The following is a 20,496-nucleotide window of genomic DNA, read 5'->3' as shown; positions in this document are numbered from 1 at the left end:
GTACCATCAGAATGGTACTTAATTGTATACACCCACCGACAGCGGACCACATCTTTCCTAGGAGGTAAGTTGACTAAAGACCATGTATAACAAGACTGTAAAGCATCCATTTCCACATCCAAAGCGGCTTTCCAGCCAAGAATTTTTAGAGCTTCAGTATGATGGGTTGGAATATGAACGGCAGACATAGACAAAGCAAGGCAACGAAAGCTAGGAGGGAGATGAGAGGTAGAAACAAAATTGGAAACAGGATAAACAATGTTAGAGTGTCAAGTGCAAGTACGAGTACCTTTCCTTAAAGCAATTGGTAAGTCATCTGAAGGCAGAGTGGGATCTCCACTAGAAGAATCCGCCGGTGGAGAGGATGAAGAAGGAACATCCGTAGGGCCAGCTTCAAGCTCCACTAAAGGAGAGCCGCTAATATTGTTAGGAGGAACTCTACTATCCACAATATGTTCTGGCAACTTATGTCTTCGCTGATAAACCTGTAGAGGAACATTGCTAGTGGAAGGAACTAAAGAGGGAATAGGAGGAGTATCATCCAAAACATTTTCAACAGACACAGATTGACTTAGATAATAAGGAGTGTCTTCAAAAAAGGTCACATTCGCACTTGTAAATTGTTTGCGAAGAACCGGATCATAACAACGAAAACCTTTTTGAGTGCGTGAGTACCCAAGAAAAATACACTTAATAGAACGGGGGGAAAGTTTATCCAAAGGATGTGGTATGTGAACAAAACACACAACCAAAAATTTTGGGTGGAACTGAAAACGGTTCTCTATTGGGAAAAACAATTGAAAAATGAGATTTTTCAAAAAGCAAAGGCATAGGCATGCGGTTAATTAAATGACCAGCAGTCAAAATTGCATCACACCAGTAACTCTTTGGAACATTCATCTGAATCAAAATAGCGCGTGCAACCTCCAAGAGGTGACGAATTTTGCGTTCAACCACTCCATTTTGTTGGGGAGTGAATGAACAACTGATTTGATGAATCATTCCAAGAGAATCACACAAGTTAGATATATCATGTTGCACATATTCTAAAGCATTATCAGGCCGAAAAATTTTAATAGGAAGAGAAAATTGAGTCCAAATTTCATGAATAAAACTTTTAAATGTAGTTAAGAACTCTGTCCAATCCTTTAAAAGATACAACCATGTAAGACGGGAGAAATCGTCCACAAAAGTAACAAAATATCGAAAACCATGCCTATTATTAATTCTACAAGGGCCCCAAATATCGGAATGAACAAGAGAAAATAAGGACTCACTACGAGAGATAGAGCGTGGAGGATAGGTGGCACGATGATGCTTCCCTAACTCACACGCTTCACAATTTAATCTAGACACTGATTTAAAAGAAGGAAATAAAATTTTTAATCTAGGTAAAGACAGATGACCTAAACGACAGTGCCACTGGAGAGCATCTACACAATCATCAGAAAGAGCCGCAATAGGGGTAGCATAGTCCAAATAGTAGAGTCCGTTCCTTTCACACCCTCCACCAATCGTCTTCCTAGTGTGAAGGTCCTAGAAAACACAATAAGTGGGAGTAAAAGTCACAGAGCAGTTTAGTGCTTTAGTTAATTGACTAACAGATAATAAGTTAAAAGGAAACTTAGCAACATGAAGTATGGATGATAAAGTAAGAGAAGTTGTAGGAGAAACACTTCCAAAGCCTAGAATAGGTGTGGAAGTCCCATTAGCTATGACAACAGAATTTTTAGTGGTAGATTTAGAAAAAGAGCTAAAAAGTGATGACTTACCAGTCATATGGGAAGAGGCCCCTGAATCGATGATCCAAGGGGTGGGAGTAGAAGTGAGAAGTGCTGTGTTACCTGCATGAGAAAGTGTGGCAGCAGAAGTACTAGTGGATGTGGAAGCGCCAGTTTCAATATTTTGCAATCGGCGAAGGATTTGGCTTACATCATCTCTTAGAGTCTTAGACAAGTCCCCTGAAGAAGATCCAGAACCACTATCGTTGTTTGCTACGATGATCAGCACCACCATCGAAACGGCATAATTGGCAAGGTGCTTGGCCCACTCTGGTTTTCCATGTTTGGCCCAACAAGCTTCCACTAAGTGCCCTGTTTTACCGCAATGAGTACAAAGTCGAGATGTCTTATCAGACAGTTGAACACCACGACCTCCAAAAGACCTACTAACTCCCCCTGAACGACGACCACGTCCCCTTCCATAAGAGGTAGTGAAGGCTGAATTTTCTCCTTTAGAACTTTTGTTTGGAGAACTCCCTTCAGGCAAGGCAATACGTTGAAGTCTAGAATATGCTTCACTAAGATTAGGGACATGCTCACCAGCAAGAAGATGTCCTTTGACAAATTTCAGTTCAGGGTTCAATCCTGCAAGAAACTTAGACACAAAAAATTCATTCCGTTGGGCCTTTAGCTTCTCTATATCAGTGGTGAGAGGTTGAAAGACATTCAACTCCTCCATCATGCCTTTAAAGGAGTTGTAATAATCCTGCAGAGACTTGTCAGTTTGCTGAAATTGAAATAGCTTTTCATAAATACTAAAAATCCGAGTCATATTTTTAGCTTGGGAATAAGTCTCTTGCAAATCATCCCATATTCCCTTTGCAGTCTTATGGAACATAACATTCACTGCAATATCAGGTGCTATACTATTCCACATCCAAATTTTGATGATTGCATCATCTTGGATCCAACTAAAATAGGATTTGTCAGTCTCAGCAGGAGGTTCATCCTCAATGAACTTAAGCTTACCTTTTGCAAGTATGTACACCCGAACTGCTTGTGACCACAACAAGTAATTAGAACTACCTTTGAACTTGATAGATGTAATTTGAACGTTTACATGATCTCCTTGAGATCCTTTTGATTCAGCCGTACTCATGATTGAGTAACGTGTAAGTGAAGACATTAAACTGAGGTAGATAGCACTCAAATCAGTTTTCCAAAACTTGAAGTAGAATGAGCAGAAAACAAAAAAATTGTGTAACCTTAGGACAAAATAGGAGAAAAAAAAAAAGAGGTAACAAAGGTATCCAAGTTTTGGAACGTGTAAGAGTAAGGTAATAGGTAGAGAAGATCAGTTCACATGAATATCTGATCTAACAGTCCATAATATACAGCATTAGGTGGCTGCACACCAAGGAAACAGGAAAAAAAAAAAAAAAAAAAAGAATTTCAGAAAAGAATATTGAGAACAACACTATTTTGATTCAAAAAAGCTCTGATACCATGTTAGAAAACAAGCTTTAAACAATCAAAATAGCAGTTGAACTTGAACAAAGAAAAGAGAGAAGAAGAAGAAGAGAAGAGAGATGAAGAACTAGTAAAAAAGACCTATGATTCTTAGCTAAAGAGTCTAGAATCACAGAGCACTTTTATTTATAGCTTCTAATGAATCTATTACAACTTGAGAGACAAGTAATTGTCCTCTAGAAGAAGGAAACAAAATATTACAGCTTTAGTAACTTCCTAACTCCTAAAATAGAAAGTTCTGAAAATAGAAACTATGATTTCTAAAAAACTCCCAAAACTTATGTAGCAAGATTCCCACATTAGAAATAGAAAATATCATCAAAACAACAGCAAAATACTGTTCACGTGAACAGTAAAAGCTGTTTTTACTGTTCACGTGAACAGTAAAAACATTGTTCACGTGAACAGTAACGTGAACAGTAAACTCCAAATTTATGTATACTTTAACAGTTTTCCTTGGAGGAGTTTTAGGATTTTATGCTTGAACTATCTACTGTAGACTAAGACCACTTTCCTCTTGTTCGACCTAGAGATAAGCCATTCTTTTCTTCTTATGCAATTAATTCCTCTTGTCTTGGATATTCTGATGAGGACATCAGTGAGCAATTCCGAGTTTACCGGCGATGCCGACGTAGAGATCATCCTACAACAGCATCTATGTGGATGGATGATGAGTTCGGAGGTTATCGGATTACTAGCATCCTATGATTTGATGAGAAACACTGCTTATAGGCAATTTGTCATGTTATTTTCCTTAGTCTTAGTGGGTTGGGTAGTAGTTTATTATTGAAATATTTTAATTTCATGTTTAAGTCTTTATGGGCTGGGCCTAGAGTCTATTTGGGCCCAATTTTGAATTATTTTGTGTTTGGGTTATATTTACAACTTAAGTTGGCTTTATTTTGGGAATTAAACATGTAGGGTTCGGAGGGATCAATTTTTTTTATTTAAACCTTGTATGGAATTCATTTTTTGAGAATGAATGAAAGAATTAGAAAAGAAACGCTGCTCTCTCTCTCTCTCTCTCTCTCTCTCTCTCTCTCTCTCTCTCTCTCTCTCTCTCTCTCTCTCTCTGGCGGAACTAGCTCTTCCCTCTCTCTCCAGGTAACCTCTCTTTCCTCCTTTCACTCTTGTTTCCCACTAGAAAAATCCCCTTTTCTCTCCTTTACAAAGATCTACTCTCTTTTTTCTCGAGAAAGACCTAATTTATTTCCTGGAAATCTTCTTCTTCTTCCCCAAACCCCATGGTTGCCCTGTTTTCTTGCAAAAAAATCTTTTCTATTTCTTTTTTTTCTCTCTCTCTTTTATCACCTCTAGTACAACAGTCTTGCTGTGGTTCTCCATTCTAACCCTACTCTCCTTCCTAGGATACACCCTTACTTCAAAATATTTTTTTCTCCTTTCCTAGGATTCAACACTACTTCAAAATATTTTTTTCTTTCTCTTATTTCTTTTCCTAAATGCTTTATAACCCCTGTTTTGCAGCCAGGATCAGCAGGTAACATTATCTCTCCCTAAATATTTCTCATTTATTCTTTGGCAGTAGTTTTGTTTGAAACAAAAACTTCCTAAGACTCCCTTTACATTGTCAATTGTTGAATTCCTTATTAGAAATCTGATATTGATTAGGACAGCTCTATTTTCTTTAAGTTTCTTAATACCCTTGCATTCAATTTAGTGTCATGGTGCCAAGATCCCCATCCCCTTATTTCCCTATTGACTCTTGTTTAGTTGTGCTTACCAATAGGACTTATTGTGTTTATTTCTCTACTTTAGCTGTCTTACATGCATGATTAATCAGAATTCATGCTGCAAATTCCTTTCTTTACTATCTGTCAAGAATAGGTGTTTAATTCTAAGAGTCTAGTAGCCCACTTTGTAGGTCCCCTAGTTTCTAGGGTTTCTCCTACATCATATTCTCTCACCATTAATAGGAACTTGTCATGACACAAGTGATGCGACTGCTCATCATGTACTTCCTCAGGCCTCACCATACTCCTTACAAGTTTCCTTCTTGATTCTCAATTCACCCAGCATCCTTTATTGGGAGTTTCTCTCAAAGAGCAAGAAACTTCATCCTCTCATTTATAGGTTTGTGAGGAAGAAGTCTCTCTTCAGAGAATGTCTCCTTAGCCTTGAACTTGTAACTGGTTTGGTTTCATTCAAGGGATTTTTGTTTATTTTTCACCCAACACAATCTATTATCCCATGTTTGTCCTTCAGCCTCTGCTGAGGATAGGTTCTGGTCAAGAACAAAGGAAGCTCTTGATCCAGCAAGTACTCACACCATGAACAAACTTCCCCTCGAAATCTGCGAATGGTGGACAGCCTCCTTTCATAAATGTCACCAGTTTTGGCCAACTATTGGCCATCAGTTATGATACCACAGAAATTCTTTATCCCAAGTTCTATTCAGTCTCTATGATCATATTGCTTCCTGTCCACTTTTCTCTCTGGTCTTGACGCCATAACCCTCTTCTAAGTTTGTGGTTGCATGCTCCTCTTGAAATGAGCACTTAGCATGTTTACAATGGGGAAAGGATCTTCATAGACCAGCATCACTCACTTCCCTTTATTAGGGAACTTCAACTTGCCATACTTAAATCGCTTTCTAAGAGGGATTATGCAAACACAAACTACTGGTTAGTACATGCGTGTATGAATTATGAAAAAGTACAGTCGTATTATCCTTTTAACTCTGAGGCTGAAGGAATCTTATGGCCGTCGCTCAGTCTAGTTTGTCTCTTTTATAAATGATCAATGATCATTTCTGTTTTAGAAGTGTCCAACAAGAACTTTTGGTCTGTGGGTTTGCTTGTGTCAAACACTTTGCCTTTATCCACAGGGGTGACAAGTATTTGCAAGTGAAGGGTGTTTTACCTACAAGGCTGGCCAGACTGACTTCACAATCATCACAATCAGCATAGTATAATGGTTTTCGATTATGAGTGCCTTACAAGTCACTTGGTCTCTGGCTATGAGTACCCATGGAAGAGGCTTTCCTTTGTTCATGTTCTTTCAACAAGTACTCAAAACTCATGGCTTGAGCCAATAACTATCCCAACACCGCTCATCGACAAACCGCTTTCTTATGTCTAGATTTAATACATCTAAGGCAATTGCCAGGAATTCACTTTTGGGCAAGGCCAAAATGCATCTGCATCTCAAGGTTTTGAAGCATGAGATGAACCTCTTTACTAGCTCATCAAGCGCTTATTGGAGATTTGACAAATAGCTTATGTGAATTGGAGGTTCGGCCACATCACACATTCAGAACTAGACAAACTATCATACCATAAACATGATTGGATGTTACCTTAGAAATTGGAATCTTTATAATATTTCCTAGGTCAGTGATCCAAACAGCACAGATTACATGGTTAAACGCATTTGCAACCACAACAAACGGAGAGAGCATTTACCTTGGATCTTTCCTTCTGGGAATAAGGAGAATACCATTTTGTCAACCTGACTTTTCCTTGTCTACTGATGAGAAGCACAAAGTGAATCTGGAACAACAACAAACGGAAATGACATTAGGACAGAGGGTACAGCTACACACATTCAAAAGAAATAGGTAACCAACTAGACCTAAGCTATGGTGGCCTCTGCTGTCATTCAATATGGGCCTTAAGGGACCATTAAGCTTCAGATGCCCGTTTCTTCTGAAAGGAGCTTACCACTTAGAAGCAGTGGCATTTGATGCTTCCTCCCTTTCAATTAGCAGATGCAGAAATGCAGCAACAGGAAACTAACATTTTACCTCAAAAAATGTATCAACAGATGAAGGGTTTTGAATGATATGGGATGCAATGCATACATGCCATTAACACTAACTAGACTAAATGCTTATAGGGTGACAAAAACCCAGTATGCACTTGAAGCATTTCCGCTTCACACAAATTGTAAATAATCAAGAAAAACACAATTGAAATTGTAACCAACTCTATAGAAAGAAACCATTTGAATTTTCTTAAAAAGAAAAAATGTGAACCGGATCAAACCATTTTAGCGATACAAAATTCCAAAGAGAATTTTCGTCAGAATGGAGTTCTTCTGTTGCCAACCTTAGTCTTGTTCTCTCTCGATCCTTGTTTCCTACTCACTCTTGAGGAGATGGCTTTCCAATTCTACCGGGAAAACGGTCTTTTATGAAATGACACTTGCCCTTTTCTTCCCTTCCCACTCCATAGGACACGTATACCATAACGTGTTTTGCGCACTTTCCTGGGAACGAGTCATCTTCCGAATTTTGCTGTTGAAATTTCGAAAGGGAAACATTTCTTTCACCTCTACTATAATTGAAAAAATAAAGAAAAAAAAATTTGGACTAAGGTTTTGTAAAACAGAAAAAAATAATAATAATAATAATTAATTAATTAGAAAAATGAGTCTCTCCCCCTTGTACTTATCTCTATTTATTTTTACTTCCCTCTTGAAATTTTGGCCTCTGATTTCTCCCAAACAAGTGAATTATACCTCTCATTCTCTCTTGATATTCCAAAATAGTAAAATTAGGTTTTGTCTTCAATGCAAGGTTGATAGAGTGGTAAGATCCATATTTCTCAGTCAAAAGGTCATTGATTCAATTCTTGTGGACGACAAAGCTCACTCTGAGGATATAATCGAGGTGCGCACAAGCTAATCGAAATGAACCTCATACACCAAAGAAAAAAAAATTAGCCTTTGTGTTTACCTCTTTTATTCAATATGTTATTTTTTTTTTTTTTCTCCGTATGTTTTTTTCTTCCTTTCTTCTAGAATCCACCATATGTAATGTATCTTTTTGTTTTTATTTTTTCTTACTTTGACCAAGTTTTTGCTATGCAAGATTAAGATTCAAGATTTGAAGTAATCTGTTTAGTCATCACTCTTATAACTCTTATTTTTAATATTTTATATTGTTTTCCTTCCCCATGGTTCATTGATTATATTCTAAATATGCCTAAACTCGTGCCTCTATCCAGTAAATGTACATTTTATTTATTGTTTTTTATTGTTATTTTCTTTTGGCAATTTTTATTCCATTGTTTTCCCTCCAATTAGTGGACTCTTAAACTACCGCAAAGGGTCCACGATCAAACTCCTCGTATTTACTTCCCTTCCTTTGATCCAAAGCTAAGCTAAAACTTTGGATCACTTCTATTTTTTTTCTTTTTTCTTTTTTTTTTTTCTTTTTTTTTTGGTTTGCCAACCCCGGTTTCCAAGGTTTTGCCCTGACTAATTCGGTGTTCGACTCGGGTTGCACACCTGGCTGTGGTGGGTGAGTCTCCCAGCGATGATTTTTTACATCCACAAGGTTTCGATATCGGAACCTTACTTAAGCGGACCGAGCTGCTTACCACTTGGACCAACCCCCGTTGGTTTTTCTTTTTAATTTTTAGTATTGTGATTATTTACTTGCTATTCCTTTTATTCACATGCACGTTATTTCTTTATTAGATGATGAATGGTTAGTGTTACTACTAAATTTGCCTATGTAATTGAATTGCCAGTCCAATCCTCGAGTGGATCATACTCCCTTGTTATGAGATTGGATGGTTGTCACACCCCACTCAGCCAAATCGGACTCACATGGATATGATCCACAGTCACAAAGATCAGGTCTACATTCAATCCACAACTAATCCCCATAATAATATAATTCAACAGCAATAATAAAATATAACTATCAAAAAATTAATTAAAGATATTAGCGAAAGTCTACAAAGTATAATGTATCAGAAGTGAAGGTGTAAAATCTCCTAAAATCCTAACCCGATAAACCATCATTGCAGGTACAAGGACTCAGAGTGCTAGTAAAAAGTAGCTATGGGACCATTACAGTTGAGACTGGGAGTTCGAAAATTGAACCTATGTATATTGATAAGATAAGAGATGACTCACCACCTTAAATGATTTTGAAAGGAGAGAGAAAGCCAACCCGGATGGATTAAAAAAGCGACTTTGGCATGCACGAAAATTATGGCTAGAAGATCCCAATGCCAAGGTAAAGTATACCATTAAGTCAAGCATGTTTAGAGGTATCTACTCTTCAAAGCCTAATGGAAGTTGCATTCAAATGAAGAAATTATAGGGGTAGTCTCCTGGGGGTGGTTAATCCAACTAACTAATCGCCCCTACCCATAAAGGGTAAATTATGGATTTTGGGTTTGGAAAACCTATTTTATTGTTCTTTTGCCTCTCAAACGAATATTTTATGTTCTCGAGTGCCTCAGTTATGGAAAGGAGAAAAACTTGAAAATTAGTGGGGTCTTAAGGATCCGAGTCCGGGGTCGGGTTAGGATAGGGCTGCATTTCACTTCATGACTAGGAAGTCTAGTTGAGTTTGGTTAGAAACCCCATTGTATCATCACCCTATTGGAGGGGTATTGATGTCGAGTGACACGTGGTAGCAATATTTGGTTGGTGGGCACCCAAGAATGCGACAAGCATGAGGGGACACGCATTGCTGTGGGGACCTTTCATTGGTAGGCTTCTCATGGGCACCCAAGAATGCGAGAAGCATGAGGGGACACGAGAGCTTCCCGCCCATTATACTTGAATGACCAATAGGTTTAATGGACGGGCATAGTTGGAGAAGGAGACATTGTGTGAAACCCAGCCCTAACCTTGACCCGGAAACCCTGTTGTTTGTAGGTCAGATGACCCAGAGTAAAGGAAGAAGTCAACTGTGGGCCATCTCAATGGAAGATATGAAGTCTGACTCTGAACCCATGGATGTTGATGTTGGTGTTCCAATCTTGGAAGTTTGTGCAGAACTAGAAAGGAAACTGCACCTGACTGAAGATGAGATTAGTTGAAAGACTTGGAGAATTATCTGACTTGGTTCGAAGGCATTTCTACACCCTAGGTATGTCACTTGATGTGTGTGTAAAAGCCCTTTAGGTTTGGTGTTCATTTGATCCTCCAATTCCCTGTTTGGACTTTGCTGACATAATTGGTCGACTAGGCCAGTCGACCAAGCACTCGACCAATAGTGTGTTAAATCCAATAAAATCCAATTTTAGGGTTTTTCACTCTCTATTTAAACACACTTCATGTTTCTTAGTGTTCTCTACCTCCAAAACACTCTGAGAACGTGGGAAGACTCGTTTGAAACTCTGTTTGTTGATTTCGAAGAATTCTCCGCAAGATCTAAAGTCTCTCATCTCCAATCTGTCAATTCAAGGTTAGTAATATTTTCGGTGTCATGATTTATTCTTTAATCTTGTTCTTGTTTGAGATTGGGAAGAAGATGTTGCATTCTTGCTACCATCTCTTCCATGATCTCATTCTTTTCTTTAGGGTTTATGATCAGCATAAAGATCTAAACACTAATCCTTGTAAGATCCTTTGAAACCCTAGTTCTTCTTATGGATCTAATTTCTTAGACGACTTAATCTAATTTTCATGATGTACTTGTATCTGATTCTGATTACCTTTTTCTTGGATGAGATCTAAAATCATCCCTAGTTTTTTCTGTGATTTTCATAGTATATTTTCATCGAATTCTAGGGTTTTCACCCAATTGGGGAAACCATGGTTTTAAATTAGAAGGTAATGTTTTTAATCATTATTAGTGCTCGATCTTTACTCCCTTAGTGTTAGAATACTATCCTAAAGTTTTCCTCCAAGTTTCGTGAAGTTCCAAACCTTGTAGATTGAGTTTTGGATCAATTTTCCCGTATTTGCTTCTTACTGAGTCTATTGGTCGATTGATTGGTCAGTAGACCAATCAATCGACCAATAGACTCAAGAAGCTCTATTTTTCGCTCTATTTGATTCGTTTTCTCTCCAATCTTTTAGGCTTCTTTCCTAATGTTGCATCTATGATTATTAGGGGTTTAATTGCTAAGTTTGGAACCTCTCTCTTTGATCTTTGGATTATCTTCGGCGATAATTAAGGTAAGGACAGTTATTTCATAATAACATAGATTGTGTATACTTTGGTTTCTAATTTAAGAAACTTTGAGTTCAACTACTGTTATTGTATTTTATACCTATGATGTACTACTGTAAGTTCACTAGCACTTTCCTTATGTTTTCTCTTTCATTATTCAAGTTTATATGAAATGCTTATTACTGCATATTGTTTAATGATTGGATCATGCTTTTACATCCTCTTTTGTATGATGAGGTGTTGATTGTGTATGTTATGACTGATCTGAGAATGTGATTGATTAGGTATGATTTGGGATTGGGAGGTGTCCTTTTGACACTTCTGTCCTTGGACATCAACGGAAATAGTATGGGATATTTCCTGGGTTGCCCATTGACACATTCCTGAATCATTGGTTGTCATACCTAGTGTCACATCCACCCAGCCGGTACCCCATTTGGAATACCTGGGATGTGATCCACAGTCCAAGGATCAATGATCTGAGGTCCATGCCTCCCACATACACGGTAACACAATCATGAACAGTAATAATCAATGGTAAAAACAGCTAATATCAAGTATCATGAATAAGACAAGATTAACTAAATCAGAGTGCGGAATATAGATAATAAATAAGGTATGATCAAAATCATAAAGGGTGAGAAGGTGTGCTAGTCACCCTCTCAAGAGCACGGAAAAGTATTAAATCAAGTTAGTTACATATCCAAGTACCACTGGAATAATTCAAAGACACGTTAATTACAAAATCCAAGGTTCCACAAATACGCCAGGGGAATGGGGCACTATGCTAGGGTTTCTTCTATACTAATGGTAGTCTCCTCAACAAGACGGATGAAGTAAACCCAGTGCGCTGCCGCTCCCGCACAACCGTGGGGCTAACCCCGGTGCGAATAATAATCCTCCTCGGCTCCAATATACGAATCCTCACCGACGCCACTACCCGGAGGGTAGTATGTGGAATCATAGTCCGCCTCATAGGAGGTGCCATTGTAATCTTCAGAACCTGGAATGTAATCTAAAACATTTGCACAAAAGGAATGAGTTCGAAGAACTCAGCAAGGAAGTTATTCCATAATTAGAAATCATACACATTCGAGCATATAATAATGCAATGTGATATGGAACATATGATGCGAGATATGAGCCTAACTCTATGAATGCTGGTCTCTAAGGTAGACATGCTTTAAGTCATAGCACCGTACTTCTCTGGTCGTCACCACTCTCCCATTTCCATATCTTGGGAATGCCCGGGGAAGATCGGTAAAGTCATCAAAAACCATGGTAAGGGGATCGGTCACCGCTCTCTCACATCACCATTTGGTCAAGTACTGGTGCACGTCACAGTAAAGCCTAGCCCAATGCAAGTCATCTACTCGTCGATCAAGTCGATTCAGATACGTCCATTCCTCGCCCCCGGCGATCCTTTCCGGTATCCTTCACACTAGAGTCAGCGAAATCCCGGATTTCGGACTCATCAACCCTATTGGTCATCCACATATAGTAAATGGGAAGCTCTCACGTCCTCTCACGGATTGGTTACCGGTCTTGAGCGCCCGTGAGCCCAAGTCTATCCATATGCAACTCTACCAATAAATGGCCCCTTTCGGGTATCCGTAGCATGGTTTATGTCCCCTACCGGATTGGCTACCGGCTTAGAGCGCCCATCCAACCATACACTACCACAGGTTGTTCGGTCTCAATGCCCTTCCGATTCGGGTCTGACACGACAAGGATGAACCTAGCCACACAACTAGACAATCCTATGTATGTCATCCAATAACTCGGGAGAGTGTCGATAGGCACCATCGGAGAACATCCCATATTATTCCCTCCGATGCCCAAGGACAGAAGTGTCAGTAGGACACCCTCCAATCCCAAGTCATACGTAAGCAATCACACATCAAATCTCATCATTCTCATGCATCCAATGCATATTCATAATAGTAATCAAATCATGATATTGAAACGAATCATTATAAACATAAGCAAATCAAAATGATAAAGTAACACAACCAATGTATAAAGATTTAAATGTTACTTGTTCTAACACATATGTAACAAAGATCATAATGATTGAAAGAAATCTAGGGATTTCATTCTTTGAATAAAGCACAGTTCAATACTTGATGACTTATATGTTTATGGATATAACCATCCTTACCTTGGATAGGTTGATGATGAATTGAGAATACCAAGAATAGTCCAATAGAATTGTTAAGGCCCTAAACAAACATCAATAATAAGTTAGAAAAGAAGTCGGGAAGATCGGATGTCATTTGAGTCAAAATCGACCAAGGTTGTTGTCAAGAACAACTTTGGTCGATGGTCTTGGTCGATGGTATCGACCAAAATGATCGACCAAAATAGTCCTCGGGCAGAATAGTGGATTTTGGGGATTTTGGTCCGAAATGAGTCTTCCGGTGTTCGGATCAATCTGAAACTTGGAGGCATACTTAACAACAGTAGTAGGACACTATAAACCAAGGAATTAACCCAATCCAATGGTCTAATTAAAAAGCCCCAATTTGAGCTATCAAGTTCAAGTGATAAACATCATGGCATGAGTTGGAATTGATTGCATTGATGAGGAATAGAATGCAATAGCTAGAGGAACTAATAGAAATTCGATTGGAATCATATGGCAATGTTAAACATAAACATAATACACTCTATAGCTCAGTTTGATATCAAATGGTATGATGTTAATAGGTAAATCATGGAATACATATGCTAGGCATGAGATATAAGCATTAGCATCAATGAATGGCTAAGGGGATCCTGGATTGAGCATGAGTAGGCACTTGGAGTGGTGGTTGCAAGGTTGCAGCACCATTCCAAATTTCCCATCAGCAAGATGACAATAGAAAAGACTAGAAAATGGTAGGGTAGAGAGTGGAATGAAGAGTCATACCTTAGTGTGGAAGATGAAGACAAGAATCAATGATAAACTAAGTGTCTTTGATGAGATACCCTTCACACTAACCAAGGAGCTGCTTTGGGAAGCTCTCCCCACGTTCCCAGGTGAGAAAAATGATTGCAAAAGGCTCAAGGCTCGAGGTCATATTAAATAGAAAAGGAATATTCCATGGAATCATTAACTTGGCAGACTGGGACATTTTGGTCGATGGTCCTTGGTCTATGGTATCGACCAAAATGTTTTCAGCAGAAAACTCAGGTTTAGAACAGCAACTTCAAGTAGGGATTTGAAAGGCTATACAAGGTCAAATTGAGAAAGATTTTCTTCCACAATTCAATCAAGAAGTCTAGTTTCGGGGAATACCTTCGGATTGTGCACAGGAGGTCATTTGGTACATCAACCATATTAATCTTCTCTGATGCGCAGACTTTCCTTAAACACTGACAATGCATTTAAGCAAGGGGTATCATTGTCAATGTCCATGGGCTCGGTCTCCGAATCATGATCATCAATCAAAATGGTCCATAAATCTCTTCTTCCACCGCTTCGGGTCCTCGGACCTGAATACAACAGTGGATCCGGGTCAGGGTCAAGGTTAGAATAGAGCTGGATATTACACCTAGGACTGTCTAGCAGTGTTTGGCTAGAATGTCCCCCTTATATCAGACCCGATTCGGAAGGGTATTGAGACCGAACAACCCGTGGTAGCAATGGGGATTCATGGGTGCTCAAAACCGGTAACCAGTCCGTGAGAGGACATGAATCACATTGTGGTTACCTGAAAGGAGCCATTTATTGGGAGGGTTGCATACAGATAGACTTGGGCCCATGGGCGTTCAAGACCGGTAACCAACCCGTGAGGGGACATAAGAGCTTCCTGTTTACCATATGTGGATAACCAATAGGGTTGATGAGTTCATAGTCTGGGACTATTAGGACTCTAGTGTGAAGGATACCAGAAAGGATCGCCCAGGGCGAGGAATGGATGTATCTTGAACTGAGTTGATGTGACTGAGTAGATGACTTGCATTTGGCTAGGCTTAACCCTGACATGCGCCAGTACTTAGACCAATGGTGATGTGAGAGAGCGGTGACCTAACCCCCAGCCATGGATTGTCCCGAGGGATGCTGGACCCATTACCAACCAGAACCTAGTGACTGAGACCTACCCAAAGAAGTACGGTGCTATGACTTAAAGCATGTCTGCCAATAGAGACCAGCATACATAGAGTTTAGATGCATACATACATTATCTGTTTCATATTGCATTGCATCTTGTTATGTTTTGCCGCATGTTATTTATGTTGTTATGAGTTAACTTGCCTTGCTGAGTTCATTCAAACTCACTCCTTTTTGTACAATTTTTGTTAGATTATTCTACAGGTATTGACTATTATGAAGGACAATACGATGAAGCGCAAGCCGATGAAGCGTACTACATGCAAGGTACTGGCAACAATGAAGATCACACTGATGATCCCACGAGCGATCAAGTTGCGTACTACGATTAGACCGTAGAATTGGAACATCTGTGTTGGATTGATGAAGTCCACTATTTTGAAGATGTTATCTATAGAATAGAAATATCATTCAGTTTGACTTTCTTTTCCTTACTTTCCTTTAGAAACAATTGTAATTCTTTTTAGACCTACGTGCTACATTCCGCTGTAATTGTGGAGTGAGATTCCACCTCACTCTATTTCTTTTTGATGTGCTTACATCTGGTATCATTTTCCGCACTCTGATTATACTAATATTCATTTCCTGATTTAGATCTTTTATTTATAATATTACACTTGATTTTATCTGTTCATGACTATGTTATTGCATATGTGGGAGGATGATTTCCTCAATACTTGATCTTCAGGGTTTGGATCACACAGCCGGGTATGCCAGTTAGGGTACTGGCTGAGGGGATGTGACACATTGACTTTAGATAGGAAAGGATACTGAACTAAGATGGTGAGAAGCATGAGGGGAGGTAGCTGGACCTAGTATGATGTGACTATGTATATGACTTGCATTGGTTAGGCTTATCCTTGACACACGCCAGTACTCATACCAATGGTGTGGTGAGAGAGTGGTGACCTAAACCTCAGCCATGGTGATAGTCCGAGAAGGATGCCTTGACCCTTTACCCAAGATCTCTAGACTAGTATCCAACCCATGAGAGATCAGAGTGACAATACCTTCCCAAAGGAGGCTGGTATTCCATCTTAGTGCGTGTCTACCATTAGAGACTAGCATCCACTAGAGTATAATTGCGTTCTTGCATATTGTCTCATATCATATTGCATCGTGCTATATTCTTGAATTGGATTGTAATTTGTTTTTTGTGTGTGAACTACTCGCTAAGTTCTTTTGAGCTCACTCCTCGGGGACAATGTTTGTTTAAATGACTTTGCTGGTGAAGAAGAGATCCTGAGCTCTAATTCGGAGATCCTTCCCATATATCATACAGCTGGGGAAGCAGTGGGAGTTGACGGTAGCTCGTGGTACGATCCGGGTATAGGAATGGAGCACTATTACTGCTTCGACTAATAATAATAAAAGAAGCCTCACATGCCAATGGGACTACGAGCTGAACATCTGTCACATCCTCCCATCTGGCCTCCCATCCGGTACCTTAACTGTAGTACCCAAAGGTGTGATCCACGACCTCAAAGATCAATTCTCATCAATCAACCTTCCATATAGCACAATAGTATATTTGAGAGCAAAGATAAATCAGCGTATAAATGTAATTAAAGAAACAATCAAGGATGGATGTCAGAAGGATCTCAAATCAATAATCAAAGTGTGGAAAAATGATACCAATATAGAATTAGAGTATAGAGTATAGCAGAAACAAACTCTAAAAACTATGCAAAAGGTAGATCAAAATCTAAAGTATTACAACTAAATGAACTAAAGAAGTCTAAGAACTAATCTAAGTACTATTCATATAACATCTCCAACTCAAAAAGAGTATGCCTAAACTTAAAAAACTTTCGTATCCAATACGGGGTACTCTAGCTCTAGAATAGGACTAATCTTGGTACGTGAAATCGTCACTTGCACATTCTTCACAGTGATGTTCATGATCGCCAATACTCTGTAGACTGTACAAATCACTTGACATGGTCTCATAGTCTTGGATTTCGACGTCATCAACACCTGCAGCAAAGTCTAAAACGTTGTCCCTGAAGGATGAGCTCAAAAGAACTCAGCAAGTAGTTCAAGTACAAATAAACCATTACAATCCAATTTCAAGTACAAAGCATGATGCAAGATGATATGACACAATGTGCAAATATGCATCTAACTCTAACATATGCTAGTCTCTAGTGGCGGACATGCATTAAGATAGAACACCATATTCATCTGGGAAGTCTCAGTCACTCTCCCTTACGGCTCTTAAGCACGCCTTTTGGGTTCTCTGCGGTAGTTGGGTTAGGGCATCCATCTCAGACATTCACCATGGCTGGGGTTTAGGTCACCACTCTCTCACTCTACCATTGGTATGAGTATTGGCACGTGTTAGGGTTATACCTAACCCAATGCACGTCATCTACTAAGTCATATCAATCTCAGAGTCAGATACTTCCCTTCCGTGCCCCTGGCAGTCCATTCCAGTATCTTTCTCCCTAGATTCATCATATCCTATGGCTCCAACCAACTCGAACTACGGATTCTTAACTCTATTTGTCAGCCACATATAATAAACGGGAAGCTCTCATGTCCTCTCACGGCGTTGTTTACTGGTCTTGAGCGCCCATGAGCCCAGGTTTATTATAATGCAACCCTACCAATGAATGGCCCCCACAATGTGATTATGTCTTCTCACGGATCGGAAACCGGTCTTGAGCGCCCATAATCCCCATTGCTGCAACGGGTCACTCGGCATCAATACCCATGCCGATAGGGTGAGATATGGTGGGGTTTCTAACCAAACACTTCTAGACAAGGCCTAGGTATGTCATCCAGTAATCATGGAAAGCATCAAGGAGCACCATAGAAAAATCGTCCCATACCACCTCCCCTAATGTCCCAAGACAAAAACACCAAAAGGGCATTCCTCATTCCACAACCACAACTTAAGCAGTCACAATACAATATGATTCCTTATATAACATCATATCATAATCCATTCATATTCCTGCATTCACATTCATAACAAATATGCAATCACATAATGAATAACATACTATAGTTATAGAGGCATAACTATCATGAACAAGTCCTAAAAATAGTATATAAGAACATGCTCTCAAAATAGAAGTAAATCATGCTATTTGTAAGTGAACGTTCTTACCTTATGTTCGATTCAAAATCTACGAAGAATAGATCAAAGATAGGTTCAAAGTTGCCAAAGAAACCCTAATCATACAAGGATTAAGCATTAGGAACAAACCCTAAAGGATCGAAGATGAAATGGGGTCAAAACAGGGCAACTTGCTGTCATTGTACCCTTTGGTCGCTTGGGGCGACCAAGCCTTCCCAGTATAGACAGTAAAACCTAGATTTGATCGAAAACTCATCGTTTGAGTTCTAGACACTCCGAAATTAGTAGGAAAACTTTGAAATAATAATAGGAGACTATCTAACATGATTTAGGCATCAAGTATGTTCAACAGAGTAAAAATCTAACGAATCACATAATAGGATCAATCCGCAGTTTTCACAGATAGACTAGAGTGAATGGGGATTCACTCTAGGACTTAGAAAACCATAGATCAAGGTTTAAAAATAACTTGGAAACATGTCTAGCAAGGATTAGAAATTAATAAAATCAAAAGAGAATACAATTGTGATGGTCATGCCAGGTTCTTACCGAAATCACACCGTGATGTTCACGGAAGGAATAGAGTGAATAAGGATTCACTCTAAGACTAAGAGGATTAAGGAGTAGGCCATTACAGTAGCATAAGACCTTCCTCACAATCACAACAATGGGTAGAATCAATAGAGAGAATAGAACTAGAAGGAATGAGAGTGTTTGCTAACCTTGAAGAAGAAGATTTGTCGAGTGAAAAATCTCACGGATGATTGGGGATCTTCCTTGGCCTTGGAGAGAGTGCTCTAGGGTTCTTTTGACGTTCTCCAACAGCTTAATGACAAAGTCGCTCGAATTAGATCGAAGTTTGAATATACAGGGCTTCAAAAACCTAATTTCCAAAAAGAACCAAATCTGTCCCGGGATTGGTTGGTGGCTTGGGGAGACCAAGGCAGTCTGCCAACCTGTACCTTTTGGCTAGAAATTGAAATTTGGTTCTGAAAGCCACAAACTTCTTTTGGGTCCTTTTCCAAGTTTTAAAAGGGTCTTACCTAGTTCTATAGGACCTTCCACTTGTGTCAACACTACACTCATGGTACATCTACCAAGTCCATCATCATTCAAGTTGCATCTTCTTCCAAAATCAAACAAGGTTTCTGATAAACATGCATTTATCATTATTTATTTGAACCTTCCAAGCTAGAATTGAAAGAGTTGCCTTCTAATGTGAAGTATGCTTTCTTGGGACAAGATAATTCTCTCCCTATCATTGTTGTCTCTACTTTAACTTCTGACAAAGCAAAAGAGTTGATCACACTGTTGAATGATAATAGAGAAGCATTGAGTTGGTCTATCACTATGTCAAAGGTCTAAGCTCTTCCATTGAACAACATCATATTCATCTTATGAAGGATGCTAAACCTTCTAGAGGGCCTCAATGGATGATGAGAATTTTCTCTTACATGGTAAAGGTTTTTCTTGAAGTCTTTAGGGATGACTTTTCTATTCATGGTTTTTCTTATTTAGAGTGTCTTCCCCATCATACATTGATATTGAAGACATGACTAAAGCTTCCCATGATAAGCATATCTTGACTGAAAGGTATACCCCTCATTTGTCTTCCATGTTTATCTTTTCATGCATGCATTGAGGACATTGCATTACTTAAGTGTGGGGGGAATACCTTCTTTGTAAAATTTTACTTTGGCTTTTGGTTAGTGTACATACCATTTCAATTGCTATGATGTGTGAAATGAGAGTGATTTTGGTACCCATCGTGAACACATAAAAACACTGTTGAGAGGAAGGTAACTTGTATGTATGTTGATGAGACTTTCCTTAGAAAAATAAAAGGCCCTTAACTTAAGGCATTGGACCATCTATGGGTTTTGTGGGTCCTTGTTTCTTTGGCTAGGAGTTGAGATCAATTTTGTGTATGGTATGACAAAATAAAAAAAAAAAATAAAAATAAAAAAAAAATAAAAAAAAATAAAAAAAAGAGAAAGAAAAGAAGAGTAGAAAGTAAAAGTTGAATTCCTTGGAACTAGACAGGGCACTCCGGCTCAGGAATCGAGGTGACTTGATTGAAACTCTTAGGAATGAGATTATTGAAAAGAACTCTCGCATCACTGTCTATGTGGGCATATGCAAAGCAAAGCTACAAAGTAACTTGGGTTTCTGGTGTTTGCTC

The 20,496-nt window shown here is 39.0% G+C and overlaps 1 protein-coding gene across 2 annotated transcripts in view; it reads right to left on the bottom strand.

Moving 5' to 3' along the window:
* LOC149006151 (AP-1 complex subunit sigma-1-like) overlaps positions 1-7,530 on the bottom strand; it is a 61,081-nt gene extending 53,551 nt beyond the window's left edge. For both annotated transcript variants that reach the window (XM_089165011.1, XM_089165012.1), the window contains exons 1-2: positions 7,256-7,530; positions 6,674-6,760 (exon numbers count right to left, since the gene is read on the bottom strand). In XM_089165011.1, coding sequence (XP_089021137.1) covers positions 6,674-6,760; positions 7,256-7,258 — 90 coding nt within the window. In that variant the 5' untranslated portion in view covers positions 7,259-7,530. The remainder of the gene's footprint in view (positions 1-6,673; positions 6,761-7,255) is intronic.
* Positions 7,531-20,496: the final 12,966 nt, after the last annotated feature.

This window comes from Hakea prostrata, chromosome 8 (assembly GCF_041222555.1).
Source record: "Hakea prostrata isolate BN-2017 chromosome 8, UWA_Hpros_2, whole genome shotgun sequence".
Classification (NCBI taxonomy): domain Eukaryota; kingdom Viridiplantae; phylum Streptophyta; class Magnoliopsida; order Proteales; family Proteaceae; genus Hakea; species Hakea prostrata.
This window is presented reverse-complemented; position numbering and strand designations above follow the sequence as displayed.